We start from the raw sequence: 17,120 nt of genomic DNA, 5'->3' as shown, positions 1-17,120 counted from the left end.
GTTCATGATCCTAGAAAGTCAATCTCACAAAATGATTTTTCTTGTAGCAGGGTTTCTCATCAAGGCACATGCGCTACTTAATCCAAAAGAGGGCCAGTTTTCTCAATTAAAAAGTGTACAAAAGAATAACCCTTGAATTCCATCATTGTAACTTGGACAACGTATCACTCCATCAAATATAAACAGGAATCTGTCTGCTGTTATTATTTAAAAATTATTTTAAATCCAGCTTTTACTAGAGGATAAACTTCTTAAGGGCTGGCTGGGACCATACCTTTTACGTCCTTTTGTGATGCTCACAGTAATGGGAATACAGCTTGCATGCAACCGGTCCTCAATAGATGTTGCTAGGTGATTCGCATATGAAGGGGAAATGCAAAGAGAAGCCTGGAGGACTGAAAGGATTTGCATGCACGCATCTTGCTGTGAATAATACAAATGTGGAGAGAGGTGACTAAGTGGGCAGCCTGGGCACTGAGGGCTTGGGCCCCTGAAACAGTCAATAATTGGAAGTTATAACGTGACTCCCAGCAGCACCCGGTCGTACGATGGAGAGCAGAGGAACTGGAGGGGGTGCTGGCAGAACTCTGGGGGCTGCAGAAGGGAATCGCAGCCCAGAGCACGCAATGTTTTAAGGGGGAAATACTTAGCAGGAGAGACAGCATGGGGAACGAGGGAAGGAGCACTAAGACAGAAACAGGAAGTGCCTTAAAATGAAAAGATAAGGGAAAGAATTCTTAAAGCAGAGGTGAAAACTCAAGTAACTAACAAGGTTGAGTTTGGTGTGGACAAGAGCACAGCTTCAGATGCTAGGTCCTCGAAAATTTTTTGCATACTTTAAAAGCGAATGTTTCTTCACATGTGACCACAGAATTCTACATTAATTCTCTGCCAGGAGGTATAGTTTTGATATCCGGTCTAGGGCTGCAAAGTAAGAAAAAGCAAATTTCCGGTGTGTTTGGAGTCTATGACTTCTTTCCCTCTGCCCCCCAGCCCTCTCTCTGAATCGGACACGCCACCCTGATCCACATTTCTGCCACTAGGTTCTTCCCTTTCTAAGCTTCTCCGTGCCAAGACCACCTAAGCACTCTATGAAATGTCAAAAGCCTTGCCTGGTATTCAGAGTTCACAGATAGGTCCAGAAATTCTTGACACTCCCTTTGGAGGGTAATGGATTTCCTCAGACCTATGTGGAAAGTAAATGTCATTTTAAGTTGCTAAGTTTGTAATCTGTTACATAGCAATAGATGTTTAGTAAATTTACTAAATTTACTGTATCTATTGCTAATTACATAGCAATACAGTAAATTTTCCAATAGAACTTTTATTTATTTTGGAGTTAAGTTTTATTTAAATTCCAGTTAGTTAACATACAGTACAGTATTAGTTTCAGGTGTAGAATTTAGTGATTCAACTCATCCATATAATGCCTGGTGATCACCACAATATGACCCCTTCAACAGATGCAGAAAAAGTATTTGACACAGTACAACAGACATTCATGATAAAAACCCTCAATGAAGTAGGGTTAGAGGGAACATACTTCAACATAATAAAGGCCATATATGAAAAACCCACAGCTAATATCATCCTCAATGGGGACAAACTGAAAGCTTTTCCTCTTTAGTCAGGAACAAGTCAGGGATGTCCACCCTCATCACTGTTATTTAACATAATACTGGAAGGCCTAGCCTCAGCAATCAGACAACAAAAAGAAATAAAAGGCATCCGAATAAGCAAGGAAGAAGTCAAACTTACACTATTTGCAGATAACATGATACTCTATGTAGAAAACCCAGGGGCACCTGGGCGGCTGTCAGTTAGGCGTCTGACTTTGGTTCAGGTCATGATCTCAGTGTCCCAGATCAAGCCCCATGTAGGGTTCTGCACTCAGCTGGGAGTCTGCTTAAGGATTCTCTCTGTCTTTCTCCCTCTGCCCCTCCTCCTGCTTACGCCCTCTGTCTCTCAAATAAATAAATCTTTTTAAAAAAATGTAAAACTGAAGAAAAGAAAACCTGAAAGACTCTACCAAAAATTTGCTAGAACTGACTGACATATGAAATCAGTGAAGTCGCAGGATACAAAAGCAACATACAGAAATCTGTTGCATTTCTATACACCAGTGATGAGGCAGCAGAAAGAGAAATCAAGGAATTGATCCCATTTACAACTGCACCAAAACCCATAAGATATCTAGGAATAAACCCAACCAAAGAGGTAAAAGATCTGTACTCTGAAAATTTATAAAACACTGATGAAAGAAATTAAAGAGGACTCAAAGAAATGGAAAAACATTCCATACTCATGGATTGGAAGAACAAATATTGGAGTTAAGTTTTAAAAGTTTACTAAAATGCCCATTTTAATCTACATGCCCCCAAGAGAGAAAAAAAGTTTAAAGTAATAATAGTTTTCATTATTTTGGGAATACTTGTTTACCTGCTCCTAATACATAAAAAGTTTAGATGTTATAAGTGTTCAGTTAAATTTAATCCTGCCTTCCTTTAGCTTCCGATTTTGACAAAGACAAATGATTTTTCTCATATAATGAGGTTCCCAAAACACCTTGGACACTTGAAGAGTCTAGGAGACTTGGAAGGTAAGGGGTGGGCAAGTGGCTAGATTTTCTATTGAGGTGTTTTTCTTGTTTAATCTCATTTATCACAAATGAACAAAAAAAGGTGGCATTTTCATATTGTATATTAAAATATGACAAATAAGTAATTTTTATTTTAAACAGAGGTAAATGCAGGAGGAACAATCTTGTCATAGCTGGGATGAAAAAAACTCTTTATGAGCATTGAAAACTTGCTAACAGTTGGCTTGTATAAGAGAACATCAAAATAATTTTACTACTTTGTTTGCAGCCCCTATCTATAAAATTTTCACATATATGACACTGTGTTTCTCCCAGACTCTTTCCATCCTTGTTTGTCCTAGACATTTTAGACACATAATATAGGTCTGTTGAGGGGTGCCTGGGTGGCTCAGTCAGTTGAGCGTCCGAGTCTTGGCTTTGGCTCAGGTCATGATCTCAGGGTCCTGAGATCGAGCCCCCAGTCGGTCTGCACTCAGTGGGAAGTCTGCTTGAGATTCTCTCCCTCTGCCTCCTCCCCGCTTGTACTCTTCATGAGCACGTTCTCTCTCTCTAAAATTAATAAGTAAATCTTAAAAAAAATGTTGAATGGATGAATGAATAAAGCTGATTTAGAGGAAAACCGAAGCAGAGTTATATTCCCCCAGGGATTAAAAAGTATGAATAGCATATGATACGGCTAGTGTTTTAAATGAAAAAAAACACACACAAATAGGGCCTATGCTGGGTGTGATACTATTCTAAAGGCTTTACATAACTTAAGACACAGAATTGTCATAATAATCCTATTACTATCATCCCCATTTTCTAGATGAGACACCTAAAGCTGACAGAGGGTGGGAACTTGCCCAAGGTTCTACAGGGAATGAAGTGGTCAAGTCAGGATCTAGATGTTTGTCTGGGCTCCGGAGTCAGCTCTTGCCACCTCCCTACCAAGGCAGTTCCCTACCTGGTCTCACCCCAGCTCCTACCCAGACAGTTCTCAAGTCCAGAGAAGGCGGAGTGGTGGGAGAGAGTCCTGCAAAGCAAAGAACTGGGCCTGCTTTGTACTGTTTTGGGGAATTGTGTTTATTCACGAGTTGCTCTCACTAGACCGCCAATTTAACACTCTGCCAACTGTCCAATTATTCGTGTTCACGTGGAGCGAAGTGGGTTCTTCTCCAGCTGCACACCTTTTTTTTCTCTACATAATTAATGAAGCTCATCAAAACCCTAGAAAACAAGCCCAGAGCACCAGCCACTCTCATTGACATGTTAATAGGGGGTCAGGTGCTCCTAACCCCACCACTGGATGTTTATTTGGCTCCAGTGCTGCTCACAAATGTTCTATGTTGATGACAGGATGTGGATGCGCAAGGGCTGCGTTCCTCCTCCTGATCGGCGGCCACATTACACACAAATGGCTGCGAAAGTATCTGAAGGCAGGAGGCCACACAGATCAGGTAAATTCTAATGATGAGAACACAAGGCCTGCTGTGTGCAGGTGGTCCAGAGGAGAGGGTCCAGCACCACTGTGAAGAGGCCTCCCCGGCCAGTGGAGGACAATGGGGAGCGCTAATCTATTCTGTCCAGTTTAGGATTACGGAACATTTCAAAGATGATGTAAAGAGTCAGAGGCTTCAAAATAGCAAACAATTTTCATTTGGCTTCGCCTCTGATTGCCCTTCTGAACACAGCGGATTTTATTGTTGCTCTGGACCTGCCCTGTCCAAACACAGTGGCCACCAGCCTCACGTGGCTACTGAGCCCTTGAAGCATGACTGCTCCAAATTAAGCTGTGCTGTCACTCTAAGAGACACATCAGACTCCGAAGGCTTGGTTTGAAAAAAAAGAAAGAATGTAAACGGTCTCATTAATAATTTTTATATCGATTACATGTTGACATAATAACATGTTAATATATTGCATTAAACAAAAATAGTCCACCTGTTTCTTTTTGCCTTTGGTAATGTGGCCAACAGAAATTTAAAAATTCCATGGCTTGGATTTGTGGTTTGCATTATATTTCTGTTGGTCCGTGCTACTCTAGATTTGGAACACCTCCACCGGTTACCGCTCTGAGAGGGGCGCAGAGGCTGAACGATTTTCCAGGTCTTTTCTCAGGGCTCTTCTGCCACATTCACGAAAGTCTGGCTAATAGGTGATATTGAAACCAGCGCACTCTCCGTCATGAAGGCTGTTCTACCGCAGACATGAACTGCCTTCGAGAACCTTTAGTGAGCCTTCAGCCCGACAGCATAACACTCCAGGCCCTGACTGGCCCTGGCGTGAGCACACCATAGCACTGTGTGGTACATGTAACTCATATTCTCGCTGCACTGACCTGAGAAGCTGACCCTCCGCTCTGCATCTAGCAGCCTTTAGGGAGTGAGCAGGTGCACCCGGGGCCACCCCCGTGGGTGTGCTGTGAGTGGATGACACAGCGGTGTGCAGCAGAGAGTACACGGGAGGGGGCCGTCATGCCCGGGGAGCCTGTGGGGCTGTGGCTGCAGTCCATCTGCTTAGAGGGGGCGCCTTTTTCCCAATTCTCACCAAGACACCAGGAAAACTCGTAATGGCCTGAGATGGACCACTTTCTACACCATTTTCCTTGCACCACTGCCGAGCCTCAGTTTGGTACTGAAAGTAGTTTTTGGCTTAATAAGCCCATTAATGTCCTTTGTATGAACTGGCTAGAGCTCAGTGCAGAAAAGAAGCCCAAATAAACTTTCAAACATCTCAGATGCAAAAGCAATTAGAGGATGCAAGTATGTTTATAAACCTCTTCTAGGAAATCACAATATTAATAAATGGGAGTTATCAGTTTAGATACTATTTGGGGTCAATATTTACTGTTTAGGAAATAAAAATGTATAGGTAACCTGCATAATCTCATGAATCATATTAACTAATCATGACAATGTTTTGGAAATCTAACTAACATGAAAGGTATTTTGATTCTTTATGCATTGGATCAGATGCAAGCCATTTGGTGTCATAAAAAAGATTAATTCCATAGAAACTTCCTCAGGAACCAAGATATAATATATATCCCTGTATAGGAAAATAACATTTTTTTCCCAAAGAGTTTTATAACCTCTAGAAAAGCCGAGAGTTGCTAGCAATAGTTAATGAAGGATGACATAGTACGTTTTAAAACTTGGAACCCTGGTCCTCTAATATACCTGGCATAGTGACTCTCTTTAATAGATAAGATGTGACCAAGTAAATTCTTAATATAGAAACATTACACCAAAATGATATGTCTGTTACTACTCTAAATAAAGAAAACAAACATTTTCATAATAATATGAATTTATTGAAAAATAAAAGCTTGCAGAAACAAAAAGCCCAACTCTAAAACATAGGAGTAGCTATTTGAGGCTCAATTTAACACAGACTTTTAAAAAAATTGCTATAAGCTTCCTTCACACCTTTTGCTGAGTGTGGAACAAGTACCTCAGCAAATGGGAAATACAAATCAGAAGAATAAGGTAAAAAATAACAAGGGTTGGAATTGCTTTTAAATACAAATAAGATTTGATATTTAGATTTATATATGACCTGCTCGTCATCTTTCAGAAACTATTACACCACCCCAGTATTTAATCTTATGTTTATAAATATTTGATTCATGGGGTACCTGGGTGGCTTAGTTGGTTAAGCATCTGACTTCATGATATCAGGGTTCTGTGACTGAGCCCCGGGTCTGGCTCCTTGCTCGGCGGGGAGTCGGCTTCTCCCTCTCTCTCTGCCTGTCCCCCTTCCCCCCCCCCCCCCGCCCTGCTCCTGTGTGTGTGTGTGCTTGCTCTCTCTCAAATAAATATATAAATAAACAAATAAATAAATATTTGATTCATTTCCCTTTCATCTTGTCACATAATCAATCACCAAGTTCTGTTATTTCTTTCCTTTAACTGCTGCTGTGCCCGTTTTCCCTTAAATTGTAAAGAACACATCCAGATAGAGATTCTTACTATCTCAAACTTGAAATGGTAGGAAGTCCCCTAACTGTTCTCCCATGCATTTCACCAAACTGTTCCCCAACATGAACCTCTCTCTCCAGCCTGGTAATCATCTGCATTGTGCCCACTTCAGGAACAACCCTTCACTTGAAGCAGAATGCCTTTCCACCCACTCACTATCCGACCTAACTCCTGGTCATTTTTGGTCTACACAAAGCTCATCTCCCCATGGAAGCTGCTCTTTTCTACTCCAGGCTGTACTGACTCCTGCCTTCTCTCTGCCCATAATACCCCTAATGTAGAACTTAACCACTTGCTACCTGGTATTGACTTAACCGGTGTGTCTCCTTATCTCCTTGACCAGAATGCACACTGTGGGACACTGTAGATGATACTATTCTAGTATCTCTTTTTAGTCCCCAACAGTTAGAATTTTAGAAGTGAATATACACAGGGAGAGCATGCTTGGTCAAGTTTCACAATTTTCCACACTTGTGACAGACCCTTAGGTTAATAGACTCTTGCCAGGGTAAAAACAAAGCCGGACCTACTCTCTTATGTGTGAATGCACTGGATATCCATTGGGAGGCACTGGGCAGGGGCCTCAGGTGCAGTGAATGACCTTGAAAGGAAGGGAATGCCAACACCTCCCCAAAGCTCAGGAACACCTGGGAAAGGTGCCTGAATTCTATCCTTGATATAACAGTGTCAGAAGATGGAACAGCAGAGTTGTGGCCCTACTGATGTGTCTGTAAGCAGTCTTTCCCTAAGGAGGATGTCCCCAAAGAGGCCCTAAGCAAGCTTAAGTGTGCTTCCTTTAAGGTGTGCACTTCCATTCCAAGGCAGAGTTTCTCTTCCTATAGGTCCTGAGCAAAGCAGGTCAGCACACACAACACCGTACCCTCCGTTGGTCCTAAAGCAGAGGCATGGACAGCCAACCGTTCCTTGGAGAGACAAGTTGGAAATGCCACACTTCGTCTAGGTGGAATTGGAGGTGGGGGTGGAAATGAGGATGGACTGCTTTGTGCTATTAAGATAATCAACAGGAGTAATTCTGTGATTTACAAACACAGCTAGAATCCACAAGATTTGATCTCTTAAAAAATTTCACTCTATCCTAAGAAAAATCCATTAAGCGCAGAGTAACCTAATTTTCCTATCTTGCTTGAAACGATACAAGTCTTAGACCCTACAAAATTCATAGTTCCACAGACACTAACTGCCATATATAAGTATATACAAATTTGAGAGTGAAATAAACACAGGTTGCTTTAATTGCAGATTAAGAGTTATGTACAATTTCTCTATTAGAAAACGGTAGTGGTGGTGGGTTTATTAAAAGGCACACTCCCAGGCTCCATCTCAGACCTACTGACTCTAGTATTTGGCAGCAGAATCCGATTATCTGCATCTTGAACAGTTTCTCCAGGTGATTCTTGGGCCCACAAAAGCTTTAGAACCACTGATTGTTGGGGTACAAGCTCTCTAATTAAGCAAGAATATTCTTGTCCCATGAAACCTTTAAAGGGTATTCTCATAGGGTGCTAATTAAAATCTCTTTCTTGCACAAAACTATTATAAAATAAATTCCTAAAACTTTTTCTTTTCTGTTTACTCTTAGCCTCTTATTTCTAAGACTCTGACAGAATATCAATCAGGATTTTCAAAATATGCCAGTGTGTGTATGGAAATGACTTATTATACCTATCAATATGAACATTTCATTTATTACCTGGATTTTTGTAGCACTTCTGCCCACTGGTTTCCCTGCAGCTGGGAGGCCATGGATTCAGTCAGTGATGAGTGTTCTGTCAATATTTTACCTTGCATCTGAGTTGCCAGATACTATTGGCTTTGTCAGGGTCATGGAACCTAAATTGTTCTTATAGTCCTTGAAGTAAGTCAATACTTTCAAGATCCTAAAAACTATTCAATGGTTATAATCATAAGATCTTATTTTAAAGAAGCACGATGATCATGTTGACACTGCTGTCCTTTTGAACACATGTATTTGACATATGCAAATTTTATAGTAAGGGAGCACTTTAGATTTTATGAAACCAGCTCTACTAAAGCTCAAAATGTTAGAAGCAATAATGTGAAATTTGCTGTAAAACATAAATTTTAATATTAGACAATATTCGATATTCAGATAGAAAATGCTGAAAGTCATTGAGGGAGCCTCTGGTAGGCTGAACACCCACATTTATCTTGGCTTACTCCAATGCCCCATTACAATGAGAATAAAGGGATAAAAATGGTTAAACATTCAAGAACAAAGAGGATGGGAGATAGCAATAGCAATTGAGGGGTATCAATAAAATTTTGGAAGATGAAAATCAGATGGCTGAGTGGTAAACAATTAGCAGCTTAGAGAAAGCTAAATCTAAGCCTGCAGTAGGGGAAGCCAAAAATAAAGCAAGATGATTCAAGCCAAAGAATGCTATAAATTCTCAGAAATTAGAAGGACCTCTAAATATCAGGGTGGGAGGTGGGGTGTGCACAAAAGGAAAATTGGCTAAAGTCCTGTATAATTAAGAGGTGGACCAGATATACTGCCCCAGACTGGAAGAAGGAAGGTGTACTACTTGACAGAGAGATTAAGCCACAAGTCTTTGGAATCCTAGATCCCAGTTGTAGCTGGGTGAGGGTGAATTGAGGAGCCATACAAAAACAGGGAGATGAAATGAAAGTCTACATAGCATTTAGTGAGACACTCCTCACCATCACTACCACCTACCAACTCCCTTCCTCTGCTCAGCTCCAAAAAGCCAGCCTCCAGACTTAACAAATTTCAGTAGTGAGATTGAGAGAAAGAGAGAACTGAGAGAAAAGGGAGAGGGAAAAAATAGGAAAGAAAATATAAGAAATATAAGAAAAACAGATTATTTGATTTTGATCATATCTCGAGTTTTACAGAGTCGGACAAATTTGAGGATGGATTGAAGGTAGGTATAAGGACAACACCAATAAAAAAGAGACTATTATTAATTCCAGGGAAAACAAAAAGTTGTGTAAGAAAGGGAATATAATCATAGTATACTACATAATGAAATTGTGATGTGCTATGCAAAAATCACTCATGTAAATATGGAATACTTTAAAATCATAATTTGTGATATATCTAGTTATACTGAGAGTTTAGGGAAGAGAAACAGAGAGACTCTGTGTGTGGCGGTTATGCTTATGAGGAGGTAGTATAAGCAGGTTAAATCCTCATCTTCTACAGAATCAAATCACTGAAAAATTGAGAACTAGCAGTTGATGGAGGTAAATAAGAGAAAACAACTTAAGAATGGAGGGGATGAAGCGGTAGACGGCTGTTTCTCCTCAGAAGACCTGCAGTACTATCTAACTTTCGAAACTATGTCATGTATTATTTGAATAAAGTAAACAATATATCTTAAGGAAACTAAACAAAGGGGCTCCAGGTTTTTAGAGTTTAGGAAAATATATCTTCAAAGAGATTTCCAAGATGGCTGTGAATACTAGAGCTCTGTTCTTTTTGTGGAGATTTTATGGCTAAAAAGCTCGTAATAATATACCTCACATGGTACCCAACATATTTTGGTAAAATAAGATTGAAAGGGGAAAACATTCTATAACATATGAGCGTACATCTTCTCATCGTGATATATACAGCCACACGTAGCAAACACACATGCAAAGAATAACGTAGCACAGTAGTCTATGATTTCTCTAGTCCTATGATAGTAACTACTAAAAATTAACATCACATTTTGGAAATTATTCGCTTTCCACTATTCCATGTAGGAATTATTTTTGGGCTTTGGGTATCCCTGTCACATTCCTTGACCAGCAGGCTGTCATTTGCTTTTGGTTTACTTCTTTCATAGTTGCTCCACTGTTTTTTTGTTTGTCAGACACAGAGACTGAGTTCGCTGTCCCAGCAATCTCATTGTTGTTCTTTTGGTTCAAGATAACCACCTCCTATCAAAGGATTCTTTTTAGACCTGTCTTTCCGGTTCTTCTATTTGATCTCAAAACCAGCTCTGTGTTATTTTTGCTAATGCTCTCTCCACTGGAGCTGATAATCAAGTAAATATATTTTTGGCTTGAACTTTGATAATTGCCATGTTTAATGATTTATTAAACATCGTTATGTTGAAGACACAGTGTTAGGTACTATGAAAAAATAGCAAAAATAGAGAGACAGACACACACACAGACAGAGACGGAGGGAGGGAGAGACAGAGAGATCCTGTCTTTGAGAAATGAGATTAGGAAAAGATAATAGAGAGACAGGACCAAAATACGTTCTGGTTATTTCAACCCAGAAACACAAATTTTAAAAATTAAAGAGCAATCCAGAAGGCCCAGTATATGATGAAGTTCCAGAGAGTAAAAAAAAAAAAAGAAAGAAAGAAAGAAAAGAAAAGGGAAAGAAGAAAAGATCAAAGAAATAATACAAGAACATAACCCTAAGAAGATTCTAAAGCTTATAATGGTGGAAATTTTATCGATAGTTTCACTGTCACTGTTTTAGCTGAAGTTTGATGGGACTTAAGAGAAGAAGTGAAAACAGGATGTGGAGAGAGAAAGGAAAAGAGAGGGAGTGTGGGGAGTGGGTTTTAGCACTATCTCTAGAAGGAGGGAGGAATTTACGAATAATATATGTAAATGAATAGACAATAATGGTATCACCTCAATCCAACTGACAAAGTAGATAAATAAGGATTTTTAAAAAAGAATCAGTGAAGCATAAACTTTTTTTAAAACAGGGGATTTTCTTTGTTTAAAAAGTATTTTTCCTGATGGTAGAATTAACATATATGATAGAAAATTTAGAAAATTCAGTAAATTATAAGAGGAAAACAATAATCACAATTTTACCAACCCAAAATTCCACTCCTAATATTTTAGATACTCAGTATTTTTCTACACATATCAAAAAACACAACCTGGACTATAACATACAAGCTATTGTATGATATGATTATTTTGTTCATCTTATGAGCATTTCCATGTGATTAATCACTTATTAATATCATGATTTTCATGTACATTATTTATTTTTCCAAAATATTTATTTTGGTCCCCATTTTTCATTATCATAAGCTTGTTTCATTACCATGAACATAATCTTTGTACATAAATCTTTAATTTTCTAATTACAATGAATAACATGTACATTCTGAGTAGTGGCATTACTCAGTAAAACATATTTGATATTTTGAAATAAGCTTTTTTTGTTTCTAGTTTTTGGTTCCCTCTTTAAAAACAATATCCAGGTAAGTGAGAAATGGCATCTTCTGAGAGAAATGGCATTGTCTGCATATATCCCAGTCAAGTAAACATCTGTATAAGATAATTACCTTGAAATAAATGTTTCAGTATTATTGGCTTTGGTATTCAAGTCGTTCATTAAAACTAAGTGTTGATCATGGTCCTTGTGGCCAACAAAGAGTAAAGTGAATTTTCACTAGCAACAGCAGAAAACAAATTTGAACTACACCTATGTATAATTATATTTTATATCTTGCCTGTAATTTGAGCTTGTATTTGTGTAATGTACTCGCATATAGTGTAATTAACTATTCTGAGAGCTATGTAAATACTGCTCCACAATCAGGTGAAAGCATGAAATAAATGGTATGTTTGCAGAAAGATATTCACATGTTTATATATGTATTTTGAAGCTTTTTTCAAACAGTGGTGAGTTAATATTTCATTAAAAAGTGTGCTTTTGCTTGATGGTTCTTTTTGAGGTTAAGAAGTGATTATTCTAATAAGGCCTCAAAAAGGCAGACTCTGTCCACTCTGAAAGTACCTCGTGAGATGGAAGGAAAAGAGGAGGATCCCAGAGATTTAATCCAGAAAACCATCACTTTTGTTTCTACACTTGACTGAGTCCTTTTAAAACATGAGCTCTGTAGCTCAAGGCTTCGGTTACTCATAGTTAGGCAAGCATAAGGACCTGAAATAAGTACCTTTAAAATTCATGTTCCAGCAAAGACAAAAACTTCATCCCAAGTTAGCAAATTTCAAAAGACATTTAGTGAAGGTGGGGAGTGAGGATGGGTTCTCATTGCACCCACATGTCTTCAGAGCCTGTGAGTTGGAATTAATCATCTTTGGTCTGGCTTGGAGGAAATACTTCACTGTTGCTCAAGGAAAAACAGCAAATGTAGAAGCACAATTTGTATTAAGATTAACAACAGACCATTCTGACAGCTTGTGATCTCATAAACCTCTGACGTGTCTGGGCTACAACAAACAACCCTGTGTGTTGCCTCTATTTTGGCCTCCTTCAGAACTTAATACTGAAGTGTATAAAATGTTGCATTTTCCAATGGTGCTTTTTTTTCTTAATGAAACCAAGATAAAAACATAAAAGCTCACATTTCAATGATGTTTTTCTACCAGCTACTGATTACAGCTGGTGTAAACCAAGCTATATTTTTATTTCTCCAGACAGAATTTCTTTGGAGCTGGCCGGCATGTGCAGACAAGAAACCACTGTGAGGTTTTGGGCTTGGAAGGCTGTGAAGGACAAGAATCAAGCCATAGAGCTCAGGCCTGTCTCTGCAGGCCAGCACCACCTCCATCAAGCCTCCATCAAGCTGCAGGAGGGTGGGTGTGGGGTGGGGCGTCCATCCGGGGAGATGCAAACAGCCCCTAGTGATGCAAGATCTGCCTGTAGTACTTCCCAGAGCTTCTAATGCATCCAACTGTGGACACATATCCAAGTACTAGTTAGAACCTGTTTGCACGTGAGAGCCCTTAAAGCAAAGAATTTGCTGCAAAACCCCCAACTACGATGCAAATGTCAGAATCCTGAGAGGACTGAGGCACAACATAGCAACTGGTAGTGGAAGGGTGGCTCCAGCGAGTTCACCCATGTTGGAGGAAAGGCAGTAGAACAGTGCATTTCCCCACTCCTTCAATGTAGAGAAGCTGCTCCTGGTCAGGATGAGGGGAGTGAATGCTTGTCAATGAGGATTCACTCCCCAACTGGTTGCCACTCATTTTTACCACAGGTCACTGAGAGCCCTACACCCCTAAACCAGGATGTCCTGAAGAAAGACACTGGGAAAGAGAATTTATTGTGATCCAGCACTAAGATATATCCCCCATCAACTTTTCCTGGATGAGAGCTGAACGCATCGGGAAGGTTTTATTGCACTCCCAAGTCACGCGGCGTTGAAACAGCATCTAATAGTGCTAGTTCAGCAGCCAGTGTTTAAATGGGGAATGGCCCTTCAGAAATCCATCCTCCACTCGGAAACTACGGACAACTCTCCCACATTCAACCATCAAGAATCCACGTTTCCATTATTCACAGTTCAGTAAGATAGGCGGAGATGTTCAGGGCCTTATGAAACCGTTGCGGAGATCCCTGAAACGCTCTGGCCTCGCTACCACCCCGAGTCTAGGACTCTGTGACCTGGGAGAGAAGCCAGGAAGGAGCAGCATGTTTTGCCCTGTGACCTCTATGGCCTGCCTCTCTCGGAGTGCGAACTTGACCGTAATTTCTGGTTCCTTATCTGCTGGCAGGAATAAAAGAAGTTTGATTCCTAGACATTCAAACACAGGAAAGTCTACCGTCCCAACCTTTTCCATCTCTTGGAAGAAAGGGGGAAAACAGAACAAAACGAAGCACAAACCAAAACCTACGCCTGGCAACGCCAAGAGGCAGTACGGGAAGGAACGGGCACGCAGGGACCGAAAGCCCGCCGCCCCCGGCACGCGGAGAGCAGGGCGCGCCGCGGGTCTGAAACGCACCAGCAGCGCGGCGCGAACGGCTCGCGCTCACACTCACCTGCCCGTGGGATGGAAGCGCGGCGTAAGCCATGGGCTGCGTCATCACTCCTTTCTGCTTCATGAGAAGCATGCGCTTCTGCTCCTCACTCAGATGCGCCCTGGGGGCCTGGAGCTGCGGCGGCGGCGGCGGCGGCGGCGGCGGCTGCTGTGGCGGCGGCGGCGGCGGCGGCTGCTGCTGGATGTAGGGCATCACCGGGTTTTTGTTGGGGTTGGCCATCGGGGGGGTCATCCTCTGACTCAAGTCCGCGTTGAAATGGGTCAGAGGCTTAGTGTTGCCGTAGGTGAGAATATTGTGCTGTTTGTTTAAGGAGTTGGTACCCAAGTTATTTGGCTGCTGATTGATCATATTCATGTGGTTCTGAGGGAGGTAGTTATTCATTGTCGTCTTCTGCAGGTTGTTTGCCATGGGAGGCACTACGGGGTTTTGGTTGTTAAAGGCTTGGGGGTACATCATTGGGCTATTTGGTTTTTCCGCAGCGAAGGCTGCTCCGTAGGGGCTGGACGGGGGCCCCAAGGGCGACCAGCTGGAGGTCTGGTTGGAGTGGTGCTGTTGCTGCTTCTGTTGCATGAGTTTGGCCCTCTGCTGCTGCTGCGCGGCCATCTGCTTGAGCTGCTCCGCTGGCGACATGTCGGAGCTGGCCACGGCCACGGGGCCCGCCGCGGCCCCGGCCACGGGCCCTGCTGCCGGATTAAGGAGATAACCGTTTCCAGGCCGGGGTGGGGCTTGGCCTGGAGCGTGCGCTTGGCTGGGAGTCTGAGGGGACTGGACAGCACAGTTTGCTGGTGAGCTGGCGGGGTTTGGAGCTGCGGGAGTGCTGGCCACCGAAGGCAAACTCGCGGCCGTGGGGCCCGTAGAAAAGGGAGGGCCAGAGGAGGAGGGCCTCGCCTGGGGAGATCCCATGGAGACGTGTGCAAAAGGCGAGTGGGAGGGGTCGCTCTTCACACTCGCACTCTCCTGGGAGAGAGGGGTCTCCGTCGCCGGCTGCGAGAATTCGGGCTCCTTCTTCTCCTCAAAGTCTTCGTTGAACAGGTCCTGTATGTCATCCTCAGGAACCGTGTTGGCCAGCTCATCGATTAATTCTTGCCACTCCTGATCATTCAGGTTAATGTCTGAGAACAGCTTGTTCTGATTTGAAAGAGACGTTTCGGATGTGTCTAAGCAAGTAGGGTCATCTAGAGGCTCTTGTTTGAGGTCCTTGCTCTGCAGGATGGTGAAGCTGTCCTCCAGGTCACTGCAACCGTTGACAGGAAGTTTGATCTCTGGAAGCCTACCATTCTTACTTAGATCTTCTAGAAGCCCAGGAGTGTGAGTCCCACTATTCTGCAAGGGCAAAGAAGGCTTCAGATCAAGTTGGTGAAGAGGAGAAGCTGAAGGCAGTGGCATATTGAGGGTTTCCATTCCTGTAGGAATGTCCTTTCGTATTCTCTTGCTCGTTGGAGAAAAACTCCCATCGCAAGCACCATTCTGCTGGTCTCCATTAAGTGGTGATCGAGCTCCTTCCAACTTCCTCTTCACAGTCTCTTGGAGCTGGGAAAGAAACAGGAAAGAGGGTGAGTAAATCTCCAAGTCATCGTTCAGTCTTTGAGCAAGGTGATGTACGACTGCTGTGAACTAACTTTTAAATGCTTTATCACACACGGGAAAGAAGTTCCACATCTAATTTCAAGAGTGGCCAGGCTTCAAATCCTGTGGGAAAAGGTTTTATCTAAAAGAACAGCTCATGAGGCTAAGAGATAGAAAACAAAATAAAGATTGGAGGGTGGGGAACAAAAGAAAAAGAGACAGTTAAAGGCAGTGCTTCTCTTACAGCAGAGAATCATCCATCATTATTTTCCAAAGCAACACATAATGTGAGACTTGGCCCCAAATGTGTTATACTTTCGCAAGATGTTAATACCTATCTTAACTTCTTCTCACATCTTAACTGAAGACGTCAAGGAATTAAATCAACAGTATTTTGAAAAACACTAAAAATCCTCTAAGAATATGGAATTTAACGTTTACTGAATAGCACAGAAATGAAGATTAATGGTTGACGTGACCCACAACTTCCTTCCAGTTCTTATTTACTTGGCCACCCAGCACCTTGTGATGCAGCAGCCCGCTCTGCTCTAAAAGCATGCTTCCATTGCTTTCCATGCTATCACATTTTCCTGGATTTCTTTCTTTCTCTCCGTCTGCTCTTTCTCAGTGTCATATGTATTCTTCGTTCTTTCTCCTAAATGTTGGAATTCCTCATTGTTTGCTCATAAGCTTTTGTTCCTGCCCACTCTACATGCTTAACTACATGATTGCATCCATTTCAACAGCTTCAACCATCTTCTCTAGGCTGATGATCCTGTTAACGAGGTACCCAGTCCAGTCTTCTCTGCGGAGTTCTATTAACTTCAGACCCCTCTTCCTGGATGTTTCATAGGCATCTAAAACTCAACACGTCTCAGCAGTGAGCTGATTATCAAACATGATCCTCAACCATGCTCTCCATCCCAGTATCTACCCAGTTCCCTACTCAATATCTACTCACTTACCCAAACTGGAAACCTGAGCATTCTTCTCAAAACGCCTCACATCACCAACCACCAAGTCCTATGGATTCCACATCTAAAATATCCCTCTAATATGTCCACTCATCTCCAAACTCACTGCTACTATCCTAGGCCAGGATACCATTTTCTCTGGCTAAATTGTTGCAATAGTCTTCTAACTAGTCTCTTTGCCTTGCCTCCATTCACCCTCCATTACTCTTTCATCTTTTCTTTTATCTATTGCTTTGCTCTCCAACAATCTATTCTCT

The 17,120-nt window shown here is 41.7% G+C and overlaps 1 protein-coding gene across 1 annotated transcript in view; it reads right to left on the bottom strand.

Moving 5' to 3' along the window:
* The window catches only part of MAML3 (mastermind like transcriptional coactivator 3), a 396,601-nt gene that overhangs the window by 145,832 nt on the left and 233,649 nt on the right, over positions 1–17,120 (bottom strand). Inside the window, exon 2 of the mRNA XM_044912880.1 lies at positions 14,324–15,853. Coding sequence (XP_044768815.1) covers positions 14,324–15,853 — 1,530 coding nt within the window. The remainder of the gene's footprint in view (positions 1–14,323; positions 15,854–17,120) is intronic.

Source organism: Neomonachus schauinslandi, chromosome 2 (genome assembly GCF_002201575.2).
Source record: "Neomonachus schauinslandi chromosome 2, ASM220157v2, whole genome shotgun sequence".
Lineage (NCBI taxonomy): Eukaryota > Metazoa > Chordata > Mammalia > Carnivora > Phocidae > Neomonachus > Neomonachus schauinslandi.
The sequence above is the reverse complement of the archived record's forward strand: the minus strand, read 5'-3'. Positions and strand labels throughout refer to the sequence as shown.